This window comes from Leptopilina boulardi, unplaced genomic scaffold (assembly GCF_019393585.1).
Source record: "Leptopilina boulardi isolate dan_hultmark-lab unplaced genomic scaffold, ZJU_Lbou_2.1 LbouV2_38, whole genome shotgun sequence".
Classification (NCBI taxonomy): Eukaryota; Metazoa; Arthropoda; class Insecta; order Hymenoptera; family Figitidae; genus Leptopilina; species Leptopilina boulardi.
In genome coordinates, this window is record NW_026137951.1 from 1,950,586 (window position 1) to 1,974,717 (window position 24,132).

The 24,132-nt window shown below is 24.7% G+C and overlaps 1 protein-coding gene across 4 annotated transcripts in view; it reads left to right on the forward strand.

The window, feature by feature from the left end:
* Window positions 1-24,132, forward strand: part of LOC127287997 (uncharacterized) — a 335,689-nt gene that overhangs the window by 298,772 nt on the left and 12,785 nt on the right. For all 4 annotated transcript variants that reach the window (XM_051315170.1, XM_051315171.1, XM_051315172.1 and 1 more), the window contains 5 exons: window positions 4,786-5,046; window positions 6,102-6,166; window positions 7,299-7,503; window positions 8,127-8,272; window positions 8,954-9,082. In XM_051315170.1, coding sequence (XP_051171127.1) covers window positions 4,786-5,046; window positions 6,102-6,166; window positions 7,299-7,503; window positions 8,127-8,272; window positions 8,954-9,082 — 806 coding nt within the window. The remainder of the gene's footprint in view (window positions 1-4,785; window positions 5,047-6,101; window positions 6,167-7,298; window positions 7,504-8,126; window positions 8,273-8,953; window positions 9,083-24,132) is intronic.

Sequence of the window (24,132 nt, forward strand, 5' to 3'; positions counted from 1 at the left end):
TATATTATTTTTTTATTCTACTCTATGAGATATTCTTACTTTCTTACTGTGTACTTTGCATGATTTTGAATTTTGTATGCATTTGCGCGCTACAGCGTTGCCAAGTGTACTGCTTTCCAGCAGTGGAACTTCATATAATTTAAAATTTTGTTAACTTTCTCCTAATATATTTATAGTTTGGTACGGTCAAAAAATTTCAGTTTTTTTGTATGCATTCGTTTCATGAGAATGTATTATGTGGTAGTTTTATTTTAAAATCTGACGACTGGTTTTTATTTAAATAATTATAAAGCAAATTCCTTACATGCATTAGGTGCTCCGTCCATGTAAAAAGTATCAACTTTGAAATGATATTTTAAAGCTTAGGAACGGTCAAAATCGATGGGAATGGTCTTATTTTGTAGATAATTATGTCAGAAACACTCATGCAAAATTTAAAAAATATCTGACGAAAATGATTTTACGCGACTAATACCTTAAGTTAAATAAATAAAAAATAAACTTTCCTTTATTAATATAAAATAAAACAAAAAGTAAAAGAAGATCCTGTAATATTTTTTATATTTTATTCATTTAAATAAAAACAGAATAAAAAAAAAATTTGAAATATTTCAATAAAAATATGAGAACAAATAATTTTCTCCAGGGAAAATATTATAATGATTTAAAAAAATGTATTTATCCACTTTTTTTTCTAATGAAAATTATTTATTCTCAAATTGTATCACTGGATGTACTAAAAACTAAATATTATTTTTTTTTTAAATTTTCTTTTTTAAATTTTTTAATATAAATATTTAAAAATATTTGAAATATTTAAATATAAAATATAAGAATTTTCTTCAAAAAAAAAAAAATACTATGACAATTTAATAAATTAATTTATCCAGTATTTATTCTGAAGAAAATTATATAAAAAATTTTAAAAATACGTTTAATAACATAGAGAGATTATTTTGAAAAAAAAACCACTTTCACTGATGAACAAAATGTGATAGAGTTACACCATTGAATAACGAGGATTATTTATTTAAATTTTCAAATTGAAAAATGAGATCAGTAACGTGTCAGCGAGACGTTCGAAAAATGCCTGCAATGTCGAGCAGGTGCGCATTGCGGTTTATACGCTTGCATAAGACGCTGCACAAGGTTTGAAGAAAAGTTGCAAAGTCTTTTGCATCATCGCAATGCAATTTTTCATATAACAAGCGCTTCACCAAGTGATAGCTGACAATAAAGAAAAAAAAAAAGTTTCTCAATTTTTCATTTTGATGATGAAAAAAAAAAAAAAATTTTTTTCCTCTCAAAGTTTTGAATTTCAATCGAAATTGGTTTTTGATTTTTCAAATTTTTCTTCAAAATTTAAATCTAAACTATAATATTTTAGTACTGACAGTATCAGTAATCACAAAAGTTTTTACAAATCAGAATTTGTTTTTTATTTTATAAATTTTTTATAACAGTAGTGAAAGTCAGTTTTAGCTAGACAAAATTTGTGATTTCTTGTATTGTAATTTATCAATAGTTAATGTCAATTTCAGTCAAAGTTTTTTTTATTTCAATTTTTTTTACAGTAGTAGAAACAATTTTTGTCCGTTTTGAATTTCAATTGAAATTGGTTTTTTGATTTTTCAATTTTTTTCCACAAAAGAAAAATTAAATCTAATCCAATATTGACTTTTACTACTTGTAATGAATTTACAAGAAATAAAAATTTTTTTTTGGACAAGAAAAAAGTATAAAAAATATTTTATTTTCTTATTAAATTTTTATTAAATTATGCAAATTTTGTAAAAAATTTAAACAATTATAATTTTAATTATAATTTTTTTCTAATTGTAATTAATTTGATATTATACTTATTTTTTTTTGTCATTTTTTTTTTGGGAGCAGAATAAAATATAGAATTAAAGTTTTCTTTTTCTATTTTTATTTTTATTGAATTTGCAAGTTTTTGGCAAAAATTTCAACAATAGTGTATCACAATATATTCGCAAAGTAATTATATTAATTTCATAGTGAAAGATGAAAATGCAATTGAGTAAACTGATTACGAATCAAGTTTGTCATGTGACATAATTAGTGAAAATATTATCTCTAAATGATATAATATTGACAAACACGCACCAGGTGGTTTTATTTATAATATGTGAGAAGATATATATAGAGAGAATTGTGGAATTTTCTCTATATGACGTCTATATATAATAAATGTATATATGTATAAAATACAACAAAAGCAGAAAATGAACATTAAAATTAATCACTCGGCAAGCGCACTATAAAGTCGACCATTCATTTACATACCGGATGTTGCAATAGTTAAAATTCATTTTCATTTTCAAAATCGATCGGTTGATATGGACATTATTTGATGGTAATTACATCGTAAACAGAAACTTGCGAAATAGTTAAAAAAAAAAAAATAACAAAAGAAAAAAAGAAGAAGCGAGAGAGAGAGAGAGACAGAGAGATGAGGATAATGTTTCTAGAGCCCTCGGGTCTTTATCGATTTTCAAAAGTTGAAAGTAAATTCAGTAATTCTCCAAGTGCTATTCAGAGCTGATAAGTCATTTAGATATGAAGAAATCGCATCTGTTATATTCACGGTCTAAAGCGAATATGTCCTAGAGTTTCAAATGCTAAATTATATTTAGAAGACGGTTTACGTCACTAATCGTTATTTTTCAATTTAGTGTTCGTGGTCCAAAGATATACAATAAACAATTTTAAAAAAAAATAGTTAATAGTAAAAGAATATTTTTAATAAAATTTTGTTTATGAATTTCTGTTTAACAAATCAAAGGTCAATGTGTATCAGACGAAATATTTTATGTAAAATTTTCAAATCTTGGAAAAAAAGTAGTCAAAGTTATTTTTTGGTCAGACGAACAAAATTCTGTTTTTTAATAGTTTTCGTGCTAGTAGTAGAAGTCCCATTTGGTCAGACAATTTTTTTCGTGAATTCTTGTACTTTTAATGTCAGTAGTAAAAGGCAATATTTGCCAAATAAACATTTTATCTAAATTCCTGAAATCTTGGGAAAAAAAGTAGTTAAAGTCCTTTTTGGTCAGACGAACCAATTTCTGTTTTTTAATTCATGAACTTTTGTATCAGTAGCAAAGTTTGGCTTTGGTCAGACAATTTTTTTTACGTAAAATCTTGCACTGTCAATAACAGTAGTAAAAGTCAATTAGCTTTAGTAATATTATATCAGTAGTTAAAATAAGTTTTAGTCAGACTGTGCGTTTTAATTTTTGAAATAAGTAGTAAAAACAATTTTAGTCAGACAAAATATTCAAGAATTCTTTTACTAATATTCTCAGTAGTTAAAATAATCTTTGGTCAGAGCAAGTGTTTAAAATTTTTGAAATTAGTAGTAAAAAACAATTTTAGTCAGACAAAATATTCTTGAATTCCTTTAGTAATATTATCAGTAGTTAAAATAAGTTTTAGTCAGACTGTGCGTTTTAATTTTTGAAATAAGTAGTAAAAACAATTTTAGTCAGACAAAATATTCTTGAATTCCTTTAGTAATATTATCAGTAGTTAAAATAAGTTTTAGTCAGACTGTGCGTTTTAATTTTTGAAATAAGTAGTAAAAACAATTTTAGTCAGACAAAATATTCGAGAATTCTTTTACCAATATTCTCAGTAGTTAAAATAAACTTCGGTCAGAGCAAGCGTTTAAAATTTTTTAATTCAGTAGTAAAAGACAATTTTAGTCAGACAATCGAATTGTGAATTCTTATGTACTGTTTTAGTTATCAATACTTAATGTCAGTTTACGTCACTAATCGATAGACTGTTAGTCTCGTGTAACTGGTCCAAAGGCATATATATGTTTAGTTTCGCGAATTGAGTACTAAATTATTTATTCCCGACTGTCCGACAGTAACGACGACGACGACGAAGACGAGAGAATTTCTCACGAACAAATATAGGCAAATGAACTTTCACCGTGTACACGACGACATAGGGAAACTACAACTTTTGTCGTTTATATAACGAATGCGCGCTACGTGCATTCTAAACTGCTTTGTCAATTCGATACGTGTGTTATTCCTCTCCCTTTCTCTCTCTCTATATATATACTCTCTAACGTGCAATGCATCAAAATTTTAATTTATTTCCCCCAATACAAAATTAGAAATTCTCGTTTGGGAATTATATATGTATATATATATTATACGCAGAAAATTCTCACCGGAGAAATTATTAGGGGAATTGTGAAAGATTATTTTCCTAATTTAAGGAATATCGATTTTATCATTTAATAATTACTAAATCAATTCCTTTTTTCTTGAGAAAAAAAAATATTTTAATAATTTGAAAAATATAGAAAAAAAATTTATTCGACACCAATCTGTTACTTCATTATTATACACAAAAATATTTTATAATAAAAATAATAATAATTTGCAATGTAAAAATAAAATTTATTTAATTCAAGTAGTTACATGTTTATTACAAAGAAAAAAAATCCAAAATAAAACAAACAAAAAATAAATAAAGTAAATAAAATTTAATTGACCCAAATAAAAATTATTTGGTTCAAGAGGAAATATTTATTATTAATATAATAAATATTATATTATTATAAATATTTATTATTAATATAATAAATATTATATTATTATAAATATTTATTATGTATCATTTCTCTAGGTGTAGAAATTAAAGAAAAGAGAGAAAATTGATTAGAAAAAAAAATTAATTTATAAATAAATATTATTGATTAAAAAAAAATTAATGAAATTCTGTAAAAAAATTGTATCATTTCAGTTGAATCGCAAAAAGATTATCACGCGAGAAGAAAACATCATCTTCATCCAAGAACGACGACAATCTCAGCAATGTCGACAACTCGGGCAGTCACAGCTACAACAGAGTCTGTCATTGTGGCGGAAGTTGAGGACAATGTGATACCGGAAATCACTACCAGACAATCCACCACCGAAACAACAACAACAGAATTTGTGGAACTTACTACCACAAGTGTCGTCACGACACCCAGTACCACGACGACCAGCACGACACCACCTCGTAAGTCACGCAACAAATATTTTCACAAAATTATTTCAATATTATATCGAAAAAAATAAAAAAAATTTTCTAATTAAATTACAAATTTTTTTCTCTCGATATTTTCTAATACTGTATAATATTTCTAATTTTTTTAATATTACATTCTATGTTTAGTATTTTTTTAATTTTTATTTCTATTTCTTTTTGAAAAAATAAATTTTCTTTCAAAATTTGTAAAAAGAAATTTTCTTTTTCTTTTATTAGAAAAATATTATTTTTTTTTGTAATATGAATAAAAGAAGATTTTAGGGTAATTTTTTTTAAACCATTATTTATTACTATAATTGAAACTACACTGTAAAAAAATTATTTGATGCAAATAATTGACTATTATCAAAGAAATATTTATTTGTACTAAATAATTATTTATTTAATTAAGCGATAATTATTTCAATTAAATGGTAATTATTTTAATAAAATGGTATTTGTTTCAAATACAGAAATTATTAATTCAAATAAAATTTATTTATTTCAAATAAAAATTAATATCCAAGTAAATAATTATTTGATAGTCAATCGAATATTTGAATCAATTTTTTTTTAATTCCCATAAAGAATAACAAACAGAAATTATAATTTTAAATTAGTAACTACTTTGCATTTCTTGTTAATAGAAAAAAAAATTCTGACTAATTTTAAAACATTTTCCAAGCCCAAATTTGCATTGGGAAATAAAGATAATATCCATTCTCGCACTGTATATAATCAGTAATTAAAATTAATTCTGATTGAATGAATTTCTATTACAGTAAAAGTAGTACTAAATAAAATACTTAAGAAAAGTAGTTTGCTTGAAGCACATTTTATATATCTAAAACCGTAAAATAAAAGCGTAAAAGGTCATTATTCGTTGATCGTTGGTAAGTTTAACAATTCGATGGTATATATATATAGGGCATCTCACTTTTTGTTGCGCCCAATAAAATGTCCACTTGAAAAAAAATCAAAAAATAAATTTAATATAACATTTTTTTCATATATAAAAATGTTTTTTTTTTTGTCTTCTTTTCCAGGATACTGCGTTGTTGAAAGAGGAAGGCAATCACATCAATACATTCGTGAAGGCAAAGGCAAAAGGGTAAGTTTTTTTTATATATATAGAAAGTTTAAGAGGGGGCGAAAAAGACGAGACTCGATTATCCTAATGTATATATATAAAATTCCTACTTGACTCAGGGGTAATGTTTACCTCTTCTCAAATTCAAGAGAGTTTATAACGATGAGAAATCAACTTTATCACTCAACCTCCGCCTTCCTTCCTTCCGACTTTTTTTTTACCTCCTCTATCGTCTTCCGCACTCTTCAAATTGATTCTTCAAGATGCCTTTATAATTTCATGTCAATCGTTAAAAAAAAAACCCCCTTCAAACACATACAAGCCGTTGGGAAAATATTGTTTTTACTTTGATATAAATAACTCAATTCTCAGAGTCTATTATTTTTTAACAATGAAATTAACATTACATTTTTTTTTATTCATATATTTTTTAGCTTCAATTTGAAATTCAAAGTCTGACTTAAACTCAGTTTTACTACTTGTACTCTAAAACTAGATTTTTATTATTTTAAACTTTTATTTACTGTTTATAAAATTACGAAAAACAAAACTGTTTTGTCTGACTAAAGCTCTTTTTAACTACTTGACTAAGGATTTTTTTTCTTAGCGACAGTTGTCAAGGATTTTTTTCCTTAGTAACGGTTGCCAAGAAAAAAAACCTTGGAAACGGTTGCTATAAGGAATTTTTTCCTTAGCGACGGTTGCCAAGGTTTTTTTTCCTTAGCAACCGTTGCTAAGGATTTTTTTTCCATAGCAACCGTTGTTAAGGAGTTTTTTCCTTAGCAACGGTTGCCAAAAAATTTTTTTCCTTAGCAACGGTTGATATAAGAATTTTTTTCCTTAGCGACGGTTGCCAAGGTTTTTTTTCCATAGCAACCGTTGCTAAGGATTTTTTTTCCTTAGCAACTGCTACATTAAAATATATTAAGATTACTCATAAATTAAAAAAATCTTAAAAATCAAAAATACCTCATAAATTAAACTAAATTGATAAAATAAAAAAAAATTGAAATTCTAATTGAAAATTATTTTAATAAATTATTTGAGATTTTTATTTCATGTTTTTGAATTTTTGTTTTTAAATTACATTGTTGTTAAAAATATATATGTAAGTTAAAATAATAATAAAAAAAAAAAAAAAAATTTGCCCCAGTTGTATCGCGATGATGAGCCGGATTGTTCGGAACTCTGCCAATGTGGAGAAGGAGAAGTTCTAATTTGTAATACAATTTGCGTTAAATCTTCACCGTGCAAAACTGACTTCGCCTACTATAACCATGCTGCCCCAGCTTATCAAGCATACCGAGGTCGTTGTCTTTGCTATAGTGGTCGTTTCATCTGTATGCGACCTTCTCCTGGTAAGTTGATAATCATTAAACTAATTAATTTTCAAAATTTACTTTTTCTATTCATTTTCTTCTATTATTATTATTATTTTTTTTTCAACTACAATTAATAGCAAATTATCAAAACTTTTTTCCTTATCTACTTTCTTATTTTAGTTTTCTTTTTTTTATTTTCTTTTTTTACATTTTTGAAAAAATTACTCTTACGGTTTAATTTTATAATTATTAATGATTTTTAATTAATATATTTTCTTGTTAAAAGAAAATTAAATATATCATTTTATTTCTGTTTGAATTTTGAATAATTTATTTGATATGTTTCATGAAATAATAATGTGAGAAAAATCAATTTTAAAATAATTTTCATTTTCTAGAAAATGTGTCAATGAAATATATAATATTAATTATTATATTTCATATAATTAGAGGGGAAAAAAAATCGGAAATCGAATAATAATTACTTCAATTGTCATTATTTCACTAATTTAATGAAAAAAAATCGATAATTATTATATAATTCTATACATATTTTTTTTTTTTACTTAATTAACGTTTGTTCCATTTTTCAAAGCTTGACTTTCATTAAACAAAATACAATTTAAATATAAATTTCCACAATGAATCACTCTTTCCAGATGCATATAGCATTCCGCATGGAGTATTTATGTTCCTGGGGTACAGCGAGACTGATGAAACCTTGCTAAGGCCTCATAATAATCTCACCGTGCTGGATGCGGTGTCTTCCCTAGACAGTTTTATGCGAGAGGAAGTAAATAATCAGGTGAGATTATTTATAAAAATTTCAATGTGACGAAAATTAAATACTCTCCAAAGGTTAATTTTAATGTTTTTTTCAACTGTGTAATACTTCTTTTAATAAAAATACATAAAAAATAAAATAAAATGCAATACAAAAAAAATTTTTTTTATTCAGAATAATTCTTGAGAAAATATTTCTTTAAAAAAAAAGTTTACACACAATTTAATAATATAAATAATTCATAATAAATTTGCTAAAGAATAATAGGAAATAAATAAATGATTATATAAATTAAAAACCAAATTAAAATAAATATTTTAAATAATAGGAAATAAATATTTTTTTTGTAAGCCCGTTTACATGTAAATAAATAATAGAGTAATAAATAAAATCTAAAAACGAATTTTTTTTTACCGTTAAATGAGAATAATAAAATTCTCAACATAATTTAATAAAGTTAAAATGAAAAAAAATTCATTTTGAAACAAAAGGTAACATTGTTTTTAATTTACAATTTTTAAATAAAGTGAAAATGATTTTTTTTAATATTTAAAAAAAATTGATTTTAAAACAAAATATACTCCTTTTTAATCAAAAAAGAAATATAAATAATATTTAGATGACGAAAATACTAAAAAAAAAAAAAAAAAAATTATATATAATTAAAAACAGAAATGAAATATTAACTTTCATTTTTTTCAGACTGTATGTACTCTTTTCTTGTACAATGTAACTAAGGAAAACGTGATTGCGGCCGTCCGTCTGGGGACGGATAATCCTCCTCCAAACATTAGTGAATCACAAAATCTGCAACATCTGCTTCGCGTCAAGGTGAGTTTCATAACAAAAATTGTACTTTACATTAATTTTTCAAATTCCCACATGATATTTCATAATATTGTGCTGAAAAGTTTTTTTTTTTTTTTTGTTAAACTTTACTGAGAGCACAATTTTTTACCTATCTGCGAGAAGGAGGGAGAAAAAAACTTTTTAAACGTTCATATAATGATGAAAAAATATTACTCACGTTCATAAGTGTCAAAGTCAAAATCAAACGTGAAACATGAAGCGCACTGAATAGAAGTTTTACAACGGGCAAAGCTTTCAAACTATCTAATCACTTTTGAGTCGGAAAGTGCCTTGCATGTGAAACATTCGAATGCACTCGCAACAGACAAATTATTAAACGTTCACCGTCAAAATACACAAATTTATAAGGGAAAAGTAAATTTTACATTTTTTAAATTGGCAAATTTTCCTGGGTACATTAAAAAGCTAATGCTTGTGAAAAAAAAAAAAATGTTTTTCGCTAAAATGTAAATTTTTTAAATACCGTCATTGAAATTATTCATAAAAGAGAAATTATCGAAACAAAATTTATTTCAACGACAAAAAAAACGAAGTTTAATTCAGTTGATAAATATTTTTATTCTTACATTTTTACTTTTGTTATTTGAATTATTTATAATTTTTTTTTTTTGCTTAACATTTTTTATTGTTTGTTACTTTGAACATTGCAAATTTTTATTTTTTTATATAAAATTTATTTTTATTAATTTGTTAATACATAAAAAAAATTTTAATTTATTATTTTCTACATAATATATTTTTTTAAGACTTTATGTGCAAAATAAGAAATTTAAAAAATAAAAATAAACAAAATTTATTTTTCAATATCAAAAAAAAATTATTTAAAGAAAATTTTGAAATTAATTAAAATAACAATTCAATTTAAATTTTTTTGAAAAATTTTTTGGTTGTTTTGATACTTGTTTTTAAAAATAAGTTATTGATAATTAATCACTATATCAATAATTATTTTTTTAAGTATCGTTAGAAAAAAAAAATTGAGAATTCTTTGAGAAAAATATTTCAAAAAAATTATTATTATTCTAAAAGAAATAAAAAATGTTCAAAGAACTATTTGGGAAAAAATAAATGCCAAAAGTAAAAACCTAATTTGAATAAAAGAAAAATTGTTTATACACGAATTAAAAAGGGCAAATTGTAGTAGAAAGTGATTCAACGCGTTGATTGAAATTTATCAGTAAACAATGATGATGTGATTGATTGGTAGAACATGGAGGGGAAGTAAATCGTAAAATTTATAACTGCGTTTGAATATACCTGTATATATATATATATAGAGAAAGAGAGAGAGAGGGGAGAGAGAGAGAGAGAGAGAGAGAGAGAGAGAGAGAGAGAGAGAGAGAGAGAGAGACATACAGTAACTGTCCAGAAAAGTTTGTGAACCTTTGTGTGGCTCCAGGGCTTTGAATATTGAATTGTATGGACGGCATACACTTAATTCCAAACAGAGTGGTATTGACGGCACAAATGGAAAAAGCGTATAACCAGAGGGATGTGAAGAGCTGGCGTCAGCCTCGATTAATTGTACAATTTAAAAGCGGTTAAAGTTGTGGATTGATTTTTTCTTTTTTTTTTTTTTTTTTTTTTTTTTGTTTCAACCGCGCACTAAACGAAGGGAACCAAAGCAATTCATCACTATGACCAATAGAGTGTAAACATACACACAACGAATCGGTGTTTTTTCTCAAAGCCCCACTCGACAATACCATCACATTTTGAATATTAAAAACCCAAGTTTAACTTTCGTATATAGAAAATTGTAATAAATTTTTTTTCATAATATATTTGTGAAAATAAATTTATATTGCTTTTTCATTATTGTTTTTTTTTTAAATTATTGGTTAATATTATTATTAATATAATTATTAATTATTTATTTTTTGTTTTACTTTATTTTATATATTTTATTTTTTCAAGAGTGAATAATTTATTTTATTTTTTACTGTATTTTTTGTTATATTTTGTTTTTCTTTTAGTTTATTCAATATTTTATTATAGTTATTTTAGTTTACTCTATTTAGTATTTTATTATTTTTATTTTATTTTATTCTGTTTAATATTTTATTCTATTTTATTCCGTTTAATATTTTTATTCTAGTTTATTCTATTTAATATTTTTAAAAATTTTATTTTAATTTATTCTATTCAATTTTTTTTTTTTTAGTAGAATCAATAATTCCAATTATATTTGAAAATTTCGGTGAAAACGAGTTCAATTTTCAGTGTAACCATTTTGAATTTTGATTAAAAATATTTGATTTTCAAAACGAAAATTATAAATAACTTGTAACGAATGTTTATAAATGATATTGATGATTTCTTTTAAATCGAATGAATGAGAAATCATTAAGCTAGATTAAAAATCGAATTTTATTATTGCGTAATAAAAAAATATTTATAATTAATATTTATTACATTAACAAAATAAGGAAAATTTAATTTTTTTTTCAATATTCTATTCATTATTATTGTTAACCTTATATTAATTGACGTATTGAAAAAAATTTATTTAATTCAAATAATTTAAATATTATCAAATAAATATTTATTTGTATTAAATAATAATAATTATTATTTGAAATGGTATTTGTTTGAAATACAAAAATTATTCAAATACAGTTTAATTATTTGATTTCAAAATTTTTTTGTTATTTATGTGATAATAGTCAATTTTTTTTTATAAACTATTTTTCTATTCTTATCGCGTGTGATAGTTTTTTTTTTTTCCTTTTGTGGAGAATTATTTTAAGTATTTGAACGGTGACACGAAAATTTGTTGGACATTTGGAATTTTCGAATGAGAATGGCTTTGAGGAGATTAAGAAAACCGAGAAGGTAGCCCTCGGGGGTATCGTTCTCACAGTTATTAACGACTCCGATGTTCCCTAACACCGATTCAACGGCGGGAGCTTAATTCAGACGTGATTCGGGCAAGACCTCCATTTGTGGCTCCACAAATGAGTTTCTAATAAAGCAATTACGCGTTAAATCCAACTTACAACACTTGAGAATATATATATATATATATACACACCTCCCTCCTTTAAAGTTTCGATCTATCTTGCAAAATCAGTTTCAAAACCGGCAAGCTGTTAAGACCACCAGGAGCTCAACTCTTAAACTGCTTCCTTCATCACTCGAAATTTGATATATAATACTAAATATTTAATAAATTAATTAAGTATTCCGAGAAAAATAATTCATAAACTGAATTTTTAATTTCCCTTATATAGAAAATATCGAGAAATAATTATTACTACTACTATTATTATTTATTATTATTATTATTAATACCAAAAAAGTAAAAATAATTTTTACTTAATCCTTGGAATTTTTTTTTTTTTTTTTTGAAATTACTTTGGAAAAAAAAAATTTGGTAAAATTAAAAATGATGAAAAAAGGAAAAATATTAGATGAAATTTTTTTTGTCGTAATCGTGAAAAAAAGGAAGGTTTTTTTTTTATTGCTCCTTCGAAAAACTCGACTGGCCAATCTTCCAAACCATCTCTTGTGCGCTATGTATGTCTCAGAGAACGTCCATCTCTAGTTCCTCCTTCAAGGACAGTTCATCCTATAAACTTGAGTTTTCCCGGATTCGTTCGATAGATCGAAATAAGATATCTTGCAGAAATAGAAGAAATGAACTTCACCAATCCCAATAGGCAACCTTCTCTCTCTCTCTCTCTCTCTCTCTCTCTCTCTCTCTCTCTCTCTCTCTCTCTCTCTCTCTCTCTCTCTCTCTCTCTCTCTCTCTCTCTCTCTCTCACTCTCTTTTTATATATATATATCCGAGCAGCCATTATTTAGTCTGCACTCTCCACATATATAACCGACCCTTCAAGTCGATGCAACGAACATAAGACAAGAAAGTGAAAGAAAGATATGTACATCCAAAGAAAAGATTTTTTTGATTTAAAGAAACCAATTTTTTAAACTTCACAGAAAATTAAAAGACATTAAAATAAGCGTTTGTAATGAATGTAAAGACAAAAATAAGTGTTGAATTAGCTCGCCGGATCAGGGTTCGTTTTTATACAACGATATTACATTAAAATTACAGACACAATTCGAACAATAACACAAAAAAAAGGACGACATAACCTAAAAATTGCTTACTTACAACGCGATTACAAAAAAAAGTTCGACGTAAACGATTTTACAATAAGGATGTGCGACGAGAACAATTTAAATATGAAACGATCAAAAAAAAAAAAAAACGGATTACATTACGCTACGTTACGTTACGTTCCCTACATCGGAGGAACGTTGCAGCTTATTTTAATACCATATAATTTTCAGTGTTGCTTCTCTTTCATTCAAAATAAAATTTTCTTTGAAACAAAAAAAAATTTCTTAGTTTCTTAATTTTTTGATTCAAAGGAATTTTCTTTAAATAAAAGCTTTAAAATCAATAGTAGAATCAAGGTAGGTACAGGTCATAGGGTACAGAGAAAAATTTATTTTAATTAAATAAAAAAATTTCTTTGAAACAAAGATAATTTTTTTTTTTTTTAATAAAAGATAATTTCAATTTTCTCCTATTGTAAGAAAAAAAATTATTTGATTTTAATAATCGGTTACTTGACTCAGTAAAATTTGACTGATTAAAAATGAAATATAAACTTGAATTTTACAATTACTTCTATAAGATTAGGAATGTCTGAGTGCAATTTACTTTTACTACTTAAATACATTTTAAAACGTAGGGGCTGAATGGAAAGGGTCTTTTACAACTGGTACTAAAATCAAAGAATTAAAATGGTTTTATCTGACAGAATTGTCTTCCACCTAGTGACACCTAGGCATTTGAGAATTTAACACATTTTGTCTGACTAAAACTGTCTTTTACTACTGATAGCAAAAATTACAAGAATTTTAAATGTTTTAAAATAACTTCATTTTAGTACTGATATATAGAAACATTTTCTATGTCTAACAAAGTATAATTTTACTACTGTTATATACCTTACAAAAAAAAATTACTACTGTTATTTAATTAACAAAAATACAAAATATATTTGTCTGACTAAAATTGTTTTTACTACTGATTTCACATGAAATAATTTTCTTATTAACATTATTATTTTTATATTTTATTTTATTTTTTTTTATTATTTATATTTTATTATTATTTTTTTTTATTAATTACAAGAATTTGCAATGTCTGACTAAAACGTACTTTCACTACTTATATCAAAAGTTAAAGAGTTCAAAAAATCTGACTTTAAATCACATTTACTACTGGTATTAAAAATACTAGAATTTATGTAATTAAAATTTTTTTTTACTACTTTGCCAAATGTTTTTTCCTAATGTCTGACTCTAATTTACTTTTACTACTGATATAAGGCAATATGTTGAATTTGTTTTAGTTAAATATTAAAATTAATAATTAATAATTTTTATAATAATATATTAACATTAAAGTATAATAATATATAACAATATATAATAATATATATGTAATAATATATAATAATAATAATAATAATAATAATATTAATAATAATAGTAACATTAATAAAATAAAATACAGTTAAATTAATTTTTCACCCTTCGATTTAGAATGAACATACATTAAAAACGTAAAGACGAAAAAAATCTCTTAACTTCGTTTTTAGTGATGTGAATAGCTAGCATAAAAGCAAAGTTTCGACGAAGATTAGAATAAGATTAAAGAAGAACTGAAAGGTATATTGTACCATAGAATATAAGAAACAGGAATATTCAACGCCTTTAATAATTTAAAATACCATTTCTTCTTTCCAAAAGCAAAATCTCGAACTTGTATATTAAGGTCCGATCTAAACTTCCTTAAGGTTTTACCTACTTTTCTTTTCATTTTTATTTTTCTTCTTCTTTTTTTTTTTGCATTACTATATAGCTTCTTTTCATTTCTCATTTTTTTCCGCCATTGTACTTTGTCTCGCCGAATTATAAAAAAAAAAATGCTCGTAATCCCTTTTGTTCTCTTTTTCAACAATACGTCCTCAAGAAAAAAACTTTACAACTCCAAACGGAATTTACATTTTCTAAAAAAAATTTAATGAGCGTCTTTAAATACTTTATATAATTATATATATATGTTTCCTAATTTTTGCCATTTGTATTATATAACAATTATTGTAATTATTACGTGGGAATAATAATTATGGTAATGGTCATATATAATATCCTTGAATAATTACAATAATAATTATAATAATAAAAATTATTATAATAATTATTATAATAATTTTAATAATAATTTTAATAATAATTTTAATAATAATTAGTAGTAATAATTATAAAAATAATAATTGAATTAATAATATTTATAACAATAATAATTATTATTTTGATGAAAAAATAATTTACAAAAATTATTTGATACAAATAAATATTTGTCTAATAATAGTCAAGTATTTCCTTGAATCAAATACTTTTTATTTGAGTGAATTAAATTTTATTTGTTTCAAAATTATTATTGATTTTAACATAGTTGCGATGCTTATTTTGTTGTTTTTTTTTTTAAATAAATAAAAAAAAATTCGAGTTATTTTTTATCGACACAGAGAAAAGAGAGACAGTTTCTCTTCGGCAATGCTCGATTCCCTGTTGGGCTTATCGTTAAAATTTACCTAGCTTTCGTGTCTCGAATATGTTTCGAGCGCAAAGCAGCAAGAAAGCAGAGCAACTAAAGCCCTCCGAGCCTTTCACAATATTGGTTTTCTCAAGTTTTCAGTGGAATTCGAGAAGAAAGTTCTTCGATGAATTCAACTTTGTTTTTGAGACGAATCATCATCAAGAGTGTTATATATATAAATATACAAAGTTTATACTTAGAAAATCTTATACAACTTTCAAAAGATCAGAAATACATTAACAAAATTTAATAAGTAAGATATATAAATTTTTGGTTATTAAATTTCGTTAACATACAACACTAAAGAAAAAATGTATTTGATTTTGATTATCAAATAAATATTTTCTTGAACCAAATAATTTTTTGAGTCAATTAAATATTATTTATTTTAAATACAGAAAATATTTTTTTGTTTGAATTAAATAAAAATTATTTGATACAAATTAATATTTATCTAATAATAGTCAAATATTTCAAATTTTTTTTCAGTGTATTTTTTTATTTTTTCACTCGGGAGGAATGAACAATTTTTTTCTATACCGAATAGAAAAATTTTCTTCGAAAATAATTATTATAGTTTATTATTTATATGAAAAGCCTACGCGCGACAAACGCCATCCTCATCAATATTCATTTAATGACTTTGCTTGTTGATACTGGCAGCTATTATGTGCAAGAGTCAAAGTTCTTATAGTGAAGGATCTCTTCAAACTCATGAATAATCAATTTGTTATCGTGAACTATACATGATTTTGCAAAATGAATAGCAGTTAAAGGCTTTTGACAATTAATATTTTTTTTTTCTTTTAAAAAATCACCAACAATTAACGTTGAGAAAATAATTGATAATAAATAATATTGTTATCAGTGTAAAGTCAGATTTATAATATAATTTGCCTGACGTTATACTGATTTTGACTATCGATAATAATTAGAGCTACTGTCATTTTAATAATATGAAGACTCTGTCTGATATTATATTGACTATGACTACTGAAAATTTGTATTCCACTTTAATTAAAAATATAAAATTGTTTTAATGTTTTAATTAATTTACTCCAACGTTTCAAAATCTAAGTAATTTTCTGTTTACTCTCTAAATCTGAATTAGTAAAAAATGTGTTACTAATTTAAATTAGTAAGAATTTTCACTAATTTTTAGTAAATTTTTACTTTAAACCTTTAGTACAAAAATTTTAAATTACCAAATCAAATAGTAATATTTTACTAAAAATGTATTTAAAAAAATTAAAACTACAAAATCAAATAGTAATATTTTACTAAAAAGTACTAACAAAAATTGAAAACTACCAAATTAAAGAGTAATATTTTACTAAAATGTAGTCAAAAAAACCAAAACTACCAAATCAAATAAAAATATTTTACTAAAAATTAGTAATAAAAATTTTAAACTACCAAATAGAAAAGTAGTATTTTACTAAAAATTAGTAAAAAATATTAAAACTATCAAAGCAAATAGTAATATTTTATACTAAAAAGTACTAACAAAAATTGAAAACTACCAAATTAAATAGTAAAATGTTACTAAAATGTAGTCAGAAAACCAAATTAAAATAACCAAAATTAAATAGAAATATATTACTAAAAATTAGTATAAAAAATATAAACTACCAAATAGAAAAGTAGTATTTTACTAAATATTAGTAAAAAATTAAAACTACCATAGTAAATAGTAATATTTTATACTAAAAAGTACTAACAAAAATTGAAAACTACCAAATTAAATAGTAAAATGTTACTAAAATGTAGTCAGAAAACCAAATTAAAATAAACAAAATTAAATAGAAATATATTACTGAAAATTAGTATAAAAAATATAAACTACCAAATAAAAAATAGTATTTTACTAAATATTAGTAAAAAATTAAAACTACCAAAGTAAATAGTCATATTTTATTAAAAATTAGTAACAAAAATTGAAAACTACCAAATTAAATAGTAATATTTTACTAAAAATGAGTAAAATTTTTTTACTAATGTGATTTAGTAGATCACTTTTATACTATAATTGTTTTTTGGGCTGATTCGATATTGACTCGTTCTACTGAATTATTACACTGAAAAAAAAGTTATTAAATATTATTAAACTATTATTAAATAAATATTTTCTTAAACCAAATAATTATTATTTAAGTCAATTAAATGGCATTTGTTTCAAATACAGAAATTATTGGTTTAAAGACCCGTTCATTTCATTCAATGAAAAATTATTTGCCCCAAAGTAAATATTTATTTGATTATAGTCAACTAATCGATTATTTGAATTAAATAATTTTTTTCCCTTGTAAATTCCTAAAATATATCACTTAAAAATTATCACTTCAAATTAAATTTTTTTTTTCTAAAATATGGATAAGCATCAGGAAAAGAGATTTCTTTAGTAAAATAATTTTTTTTTCCAATCCTAGTGGTCTTCATTTTGTAACTAAAAATCAAGATGTTATAGTTTTCGCGAGAAAATTTCCCCCATAGCGTGACCGCCAGCGGTTTATAAAATATTGCCAAGCAGCGCTACAACATCGTCAAATTTACCTTTTGGTCTGTTAAAGCCACTTGGTAATTAATACCTGAAATAATTAACCTTTTATACACTGGCATGTGTGTGTGTGTGTGTGCGCGCGCGCGCGTCTCAGTATATAATAAAAGAACGTGACAGGAATCAAAGCAACACAAGGGGTTCTTTGATAAAAAATGAGTGAACAGAATATGAACAAGCGGATAAAAAGAAAAGTGAAATCGAAAAACAGAAATCAAAAACCAAATATATACGAAAATATAAAAATATAAAAATAAAAACAATAAAAAAATTTCTTAACTCAAATTCTATAGAACAAAGTTGTAGAAAAAAAAAATAGATAATAAAATATAAAGATCAACATTGAGTATTGTTGATGAAAAAAGAAGCATTTAGAAAAAAATAGAAAAGAAGAAGAAAAAGAAGAGGATCAGAAAAATAGAGGATGAGAAGCTTAAGGCTTGAGCTTGTCGATGAACAAGCGATTTCAGCGAAACACGAGTGCCAGCTTTTCAAATGATGGTAAACTACACACTTTATCGGAAACGCGGGGTAAAGGCGACGTGGTTAAAAAGAGACAAGAGAGAATGAAAAAGAGAAAAAAGAAAAAAGAAAATAAGAAAAAAAAGAAAAAGATAGAAAGAAAGAGAGAAAGAGACAGAATAGATAGAAACAGATAGGAAGAAAGAGGAAAAGAGAGAGAGAGAGAGAGAGAGAGAGAAATAGAAGACAGCTTTGAAAGAAGAAAATCTCGAGATAAAGACGAAGCGAGTATTCTTTAAGTGGCGCATGGAAATTCGATGAAAAGTCGTGAGCCGAGATCGATACTTGGGATGCGGGCATAGGTGCTTTTATTGGCTTTATGCCAATGGCCGCTATCTATGTGGAACACCTGCGCGCATTCGATGCTCTACAATCTTTTGAACAAACGTAGAATCTGACAAAAAATGGCAGAACGCTTTTGGCCCCGGAATACATATACTTTCCTTTAACCAAAAAGCCGTGCACTTCGTTTGCCAGATCAGTTGGACATAAAAAAGAAATGAGAGAGAGAGAGAAAGAGAATTACCGCATAAAAATGCAATTAGATAATTTTTTTATTTCTCTTATTCGTAAAAAAAAATAACAAGAGAAAATTAAGTGTTGATTAAACAAATTTGTGGTATTTTTGATGTGGAATGACCCAAAGCTGTGATAATTTACATTAGCTATAGACATATAGTCACAATATGACTCGTAATTTTTAATTTTTATTTCATTAAACAAATTGTGGTATATTTGATGTGGAATGCCCCAAGGCTGTCGTAACTATGACTAATGACATTATTTTTGCCTTTTATTGACATAAATTATTTTAGTGTTTATTTACATTTTTCTACTAAAAATTAAAAAAATCAATTGGCAATTTTTCTCTTAGATTGACTATAACTTATATACCTACAATAATTCCATGTCTGATCGAATATTGGTTTTAATCACTGAAAAATAAAATCGAGTACCTACTTTCTGTCTAGATTGATTGGCATTTAAATATCACGACTAAAAAATTACTAGATTTATAGTAGAATTATTTTAGATTTGTTGGTAATTATTTTATTGTATTGTCTGACTTAACAGTGACTTACACTACTGAAATTATACACTGAAACTTTTATCATTTTATAACTGATTGATTTAATTTGATTTTCATCTTTTGTCTGATTTTAGCTTGACATAAACTACTGAAAACGGAAATATTATTACTAAAGTACTTTTATTCACTGTCTGATCAAATATTGACTTAAACTACTAAACAATAAAAAAGGCCTTTATCTGACTGGTCTGAGTTTTTTTAAATTACATTGACTATGACTACTGAAAATTACTATTTTTGATTATTTCTTTAAATTATATAATGAAAATTACAAATTTATAATAATTGATTAATGTATTGTATTAATTAATTATTAAATAATGTATTGTCTGATTTAACAGTGGGTTTTACTACTTAAATTTTACTTTAATTTTTTTTTGTAATAAAAAGAAATGTATTAAAAGTTTTTTCAGTTTAAAACTGATTTTACTTGTTTTTTGTCCGACTATAGTTTGACTTGAACTACTGAAAATGGAAAATTATTAATTACAGTTGTTTTATATGAATTGTCTGATCAAATATTGACTCCAACTACTGAAAAATGGAAATTGTAACTAAAATTTGTAATTTTTAAGATAACTTTTAATTTTTCTCGCCTGACAATAGGTTGATCTAATCTACTGAAAATTACACTATTTTCTATTTTTATCTATTGTCTTGCCCAATATTGACTTGAACTACTTGAAATTAAAACTATCGAAAAATACACTATTTTAAGCTATTGCCTGAAACAACATTGATTCAAGCTACTCAAAATATGTAGTAAATATAAAAAATAAAAGAGTAAAAAATAGTTAGCACTACTCGAAATTAAAAATACTAGAAAAAATAATAGGTCAAAATTAAAGCATTTTGTTCCATTTTCTGACGAAATATTGACTTAAACTACTCAAAACTAAAAATTGTCGATTATATATTAATATACTGTCTGACCCAATATTGACTTAAACTACTTGAAATAGTAAATAAAAATAATAAAATAGTAAAAAATAGTTAGTACTAAAGAAATTGAAGTGAATTAACTTCCTTTATCTGACCTAATATTGACTTAAACTACTCAAAATTAAAAATTGGCGATAATTTCACTATATTATTCTATTGTCTGACCCAAAATTGACTCAAACTACTTAAAATAGTAAATAAATATAATTAAATAGTAAAAAATAGTTAGTAGTAAAAAATTGAAGTAAATTAAATTCCATTGTCTTACCTAATATTGACTTAAACTAATCGAAACTAAAAATTTCTAAAAAAATAATAGTTAAAAATTAAAATATTTTGTTCCATTTTCTGACAAAATATTGACTTAAACTACTCAAAATTAAAAATTGGCTATAATTTATTAATCTATTAATTATTATTTATTAATCTCCTACCCAATATTGCCTTAAACTACTCAAAATGGTTAGTAAATAAAAAGTAATAAAATAGTAAAAAAATAATAATTAAAAATTAAAGTATTTTGATCCATTGTCTGACGCAATATTGATTTAAATTACTTGAAATTAAAACACTTAAAAATTACAATATTTTAATGAATTTTCTGACGAAACATTAACTTAAACTACTTGACATTAAAACTGTTAAAAATTACACTATTTTGATTCATTGTCTGACGCAATATTGACTCAAACTACTCAAAATAGTTATCAAATAGAAATAATAAAATAGTAAAAAAATAGTTAGTACTTAAAAATCCATTGTCTGACATAGTATTGACTCAAACTACCTAAAAACTACTAAAATTATAATTATATCAGTAAATATATATATATATATATATATATATATATATATATATATATACTGTAAATAATTTTTTTACATTATTAAAGCGAATTTTGAAATCTTATGTCAGTATTCGTTAAGTACGTTGGTGTCGAGTCCTTATCGTTTTAGGAAGCCGGTAAAGGGGAAACTGGGCTACTACCAAGGCGGATACCAAAATCGATCAGAGTATCTTAGTTCGCAAGGAGACAGATTGCATTCCCTTAACGAGCTCAGAACGTGACTCTGTTTCAACACTGAAATTTAGTGGTGGGAGGGGCAATGAAATTACATTAAAAACTTACCCCCCCCCTCTCTCTCTCTCTCTCTTTATTCGCTTAAGAAACTTCTAATGTCATCAAATTTTCTATTAAATATAAATTATTCTTCTTCTTAGAAATTTTGACCAGTTCTTATCATTCGATATGAACTAAAATTGACCGTTTTACCCCAAGGACACTTTACCCCATTCAAAAGTTATTTTATCTCAGTCTTGAATGGAAAAATTTATTCCTCAAGAGGAAAAAAAAAATTAATTTTTCTTTTATTTTGGTACAAAATTTAATTTTTGTAAAAATTTTTTTTACAATTTTAAAAAGAATTTTTAAGATGAGATAATGAGCTGTTTTTTTATTTTCCATTTTCTTCCGTTTTGTCATTCTCTGGGTGATGGGTGAGTGTCGGGCATAAAGTGAATTTTCAATGTACACACACAAACGTCGACATGGCTTACGGATAATCGTCCAGACGCAATCGCCGTTGCTGGAAAGTTAATTAAGTTCGTTTCAATGAACCTGAGAGTTTCAACTGATTCGACGGAAAAGAGTTTTCTTTTTTTTTTTTGTTGTTGTTAAAGACAACAAAAATACTATATGTATATATGAAAGAATACAAAGTGAATAGTTTATTGTGTGAAATGTTTATTTGTTAACAGAAAAAATATTTATAGTTATATATACGTTGATTGCATAAGATAATACAATTATTTGTGGCGTGTGTGTTTCACGGAATCTAATTCCAAGCTTCATTACTCAATGTTCATCTGACAAAGAGTCACATTACCTTTTCAATTTCGCTTTTTCATTAAAAGCAAAAAGAGCAACTTTGAATTTATACTGGAAAATTTAATACACAGTCTTTCATTTTATTTTGAATATAAATTAAAAAATTTTTCTTTTTCTTTTTTACAAAACAAAATTATTAACTTTGTATATAGAAAAAAAAAATTTTTTTATTTACTTCAGACAAATTTATATAAAAAATAAAAATTTATTTCTATATTTATTTATATAAATAAATAATGGGATAACAAAATTTTTTCTTTTTGTGGATTAAACCGTTAAATAAGAAAAAATTCATTTAGCACAAATAAAATTTATTTGAAATAAATATATATTTTTTCTCTGAGAGTGGAAATTGTTATAAAATAAAGCTGAATTTTTTTTTTTTTTTTTTTTATTGATTTCAAATTATATCCACATAAATTTTTAATGTGGATAAGTGAGACGGATCAAACATAAAAGGAATAACATCTAGAATTTAAAAAGGCGCATTTACATTTTTAATAGATTTAGAAGAAAGAAATTAATCCTCGGAACATTAGAGGTTCCTCTTTGAATTATGAAACATGAAAATTTCCATATCTTTGATATAAGAAAGTTATGATAATTTTATCAGAAGTGAAGGCTGTTTGTAATTTTTTTTTTTTTTTGCGAAATATGAAAAGAGAGAGAGAGCAAGCAAGTACATTAAAGACTTAGAAGCATTTCAATTTTATAGCGAAAATTAACAAAGTTTTCAACAAAAGAGAGAGAGAGAGAGAGAGAGAGAGGATCTTAATTCAATTTGAAATTGTTCAGCTTCATTTGAGAGTTGATATTGACAAGTATTCGCAATGGGAATGTAGGACAACATGGGGACATCTATGGGAACAAAAGCATAGACGATATAGGATTCGTCCTGGCACAGATAAGTACGCCATTATAGTATTGAGGTCTTATCTTAATGAAGATGGCGATATCAGTTGAATGTAGTACGTCTCTTCTATTGACTGTGAGTCACTTGGGTTTGATTGGATGGCTCACTCATGTCTAAATCTCTTCTATTAGTGAAACCTGACATATGTACTGAATACGAGGGACAAACGAGCTAAATTAAGTCTTCACGTCACTTTTTTATCTATCAAAAAAAAAAAAGAATCCTCGAAAAATATTGGTATCTGTTTAAAAAAAACTACAAAAAAAAAATTAACAACCTTTTCTTTCCATAAATAATTTCATTTTGACAAATTAATCTCTTTTGGTACTTTTTATTCTACTGTATAATAAGTTTTCAGTAGTTTAAGTCAATATTGGATCGTACAATTGATTAAATTATTGTAATTTTTAAGTGTTTTAATTTCTTGTAGTTTAAATCAATATTGCATCAGACAATGGAACAAAATACTTTAA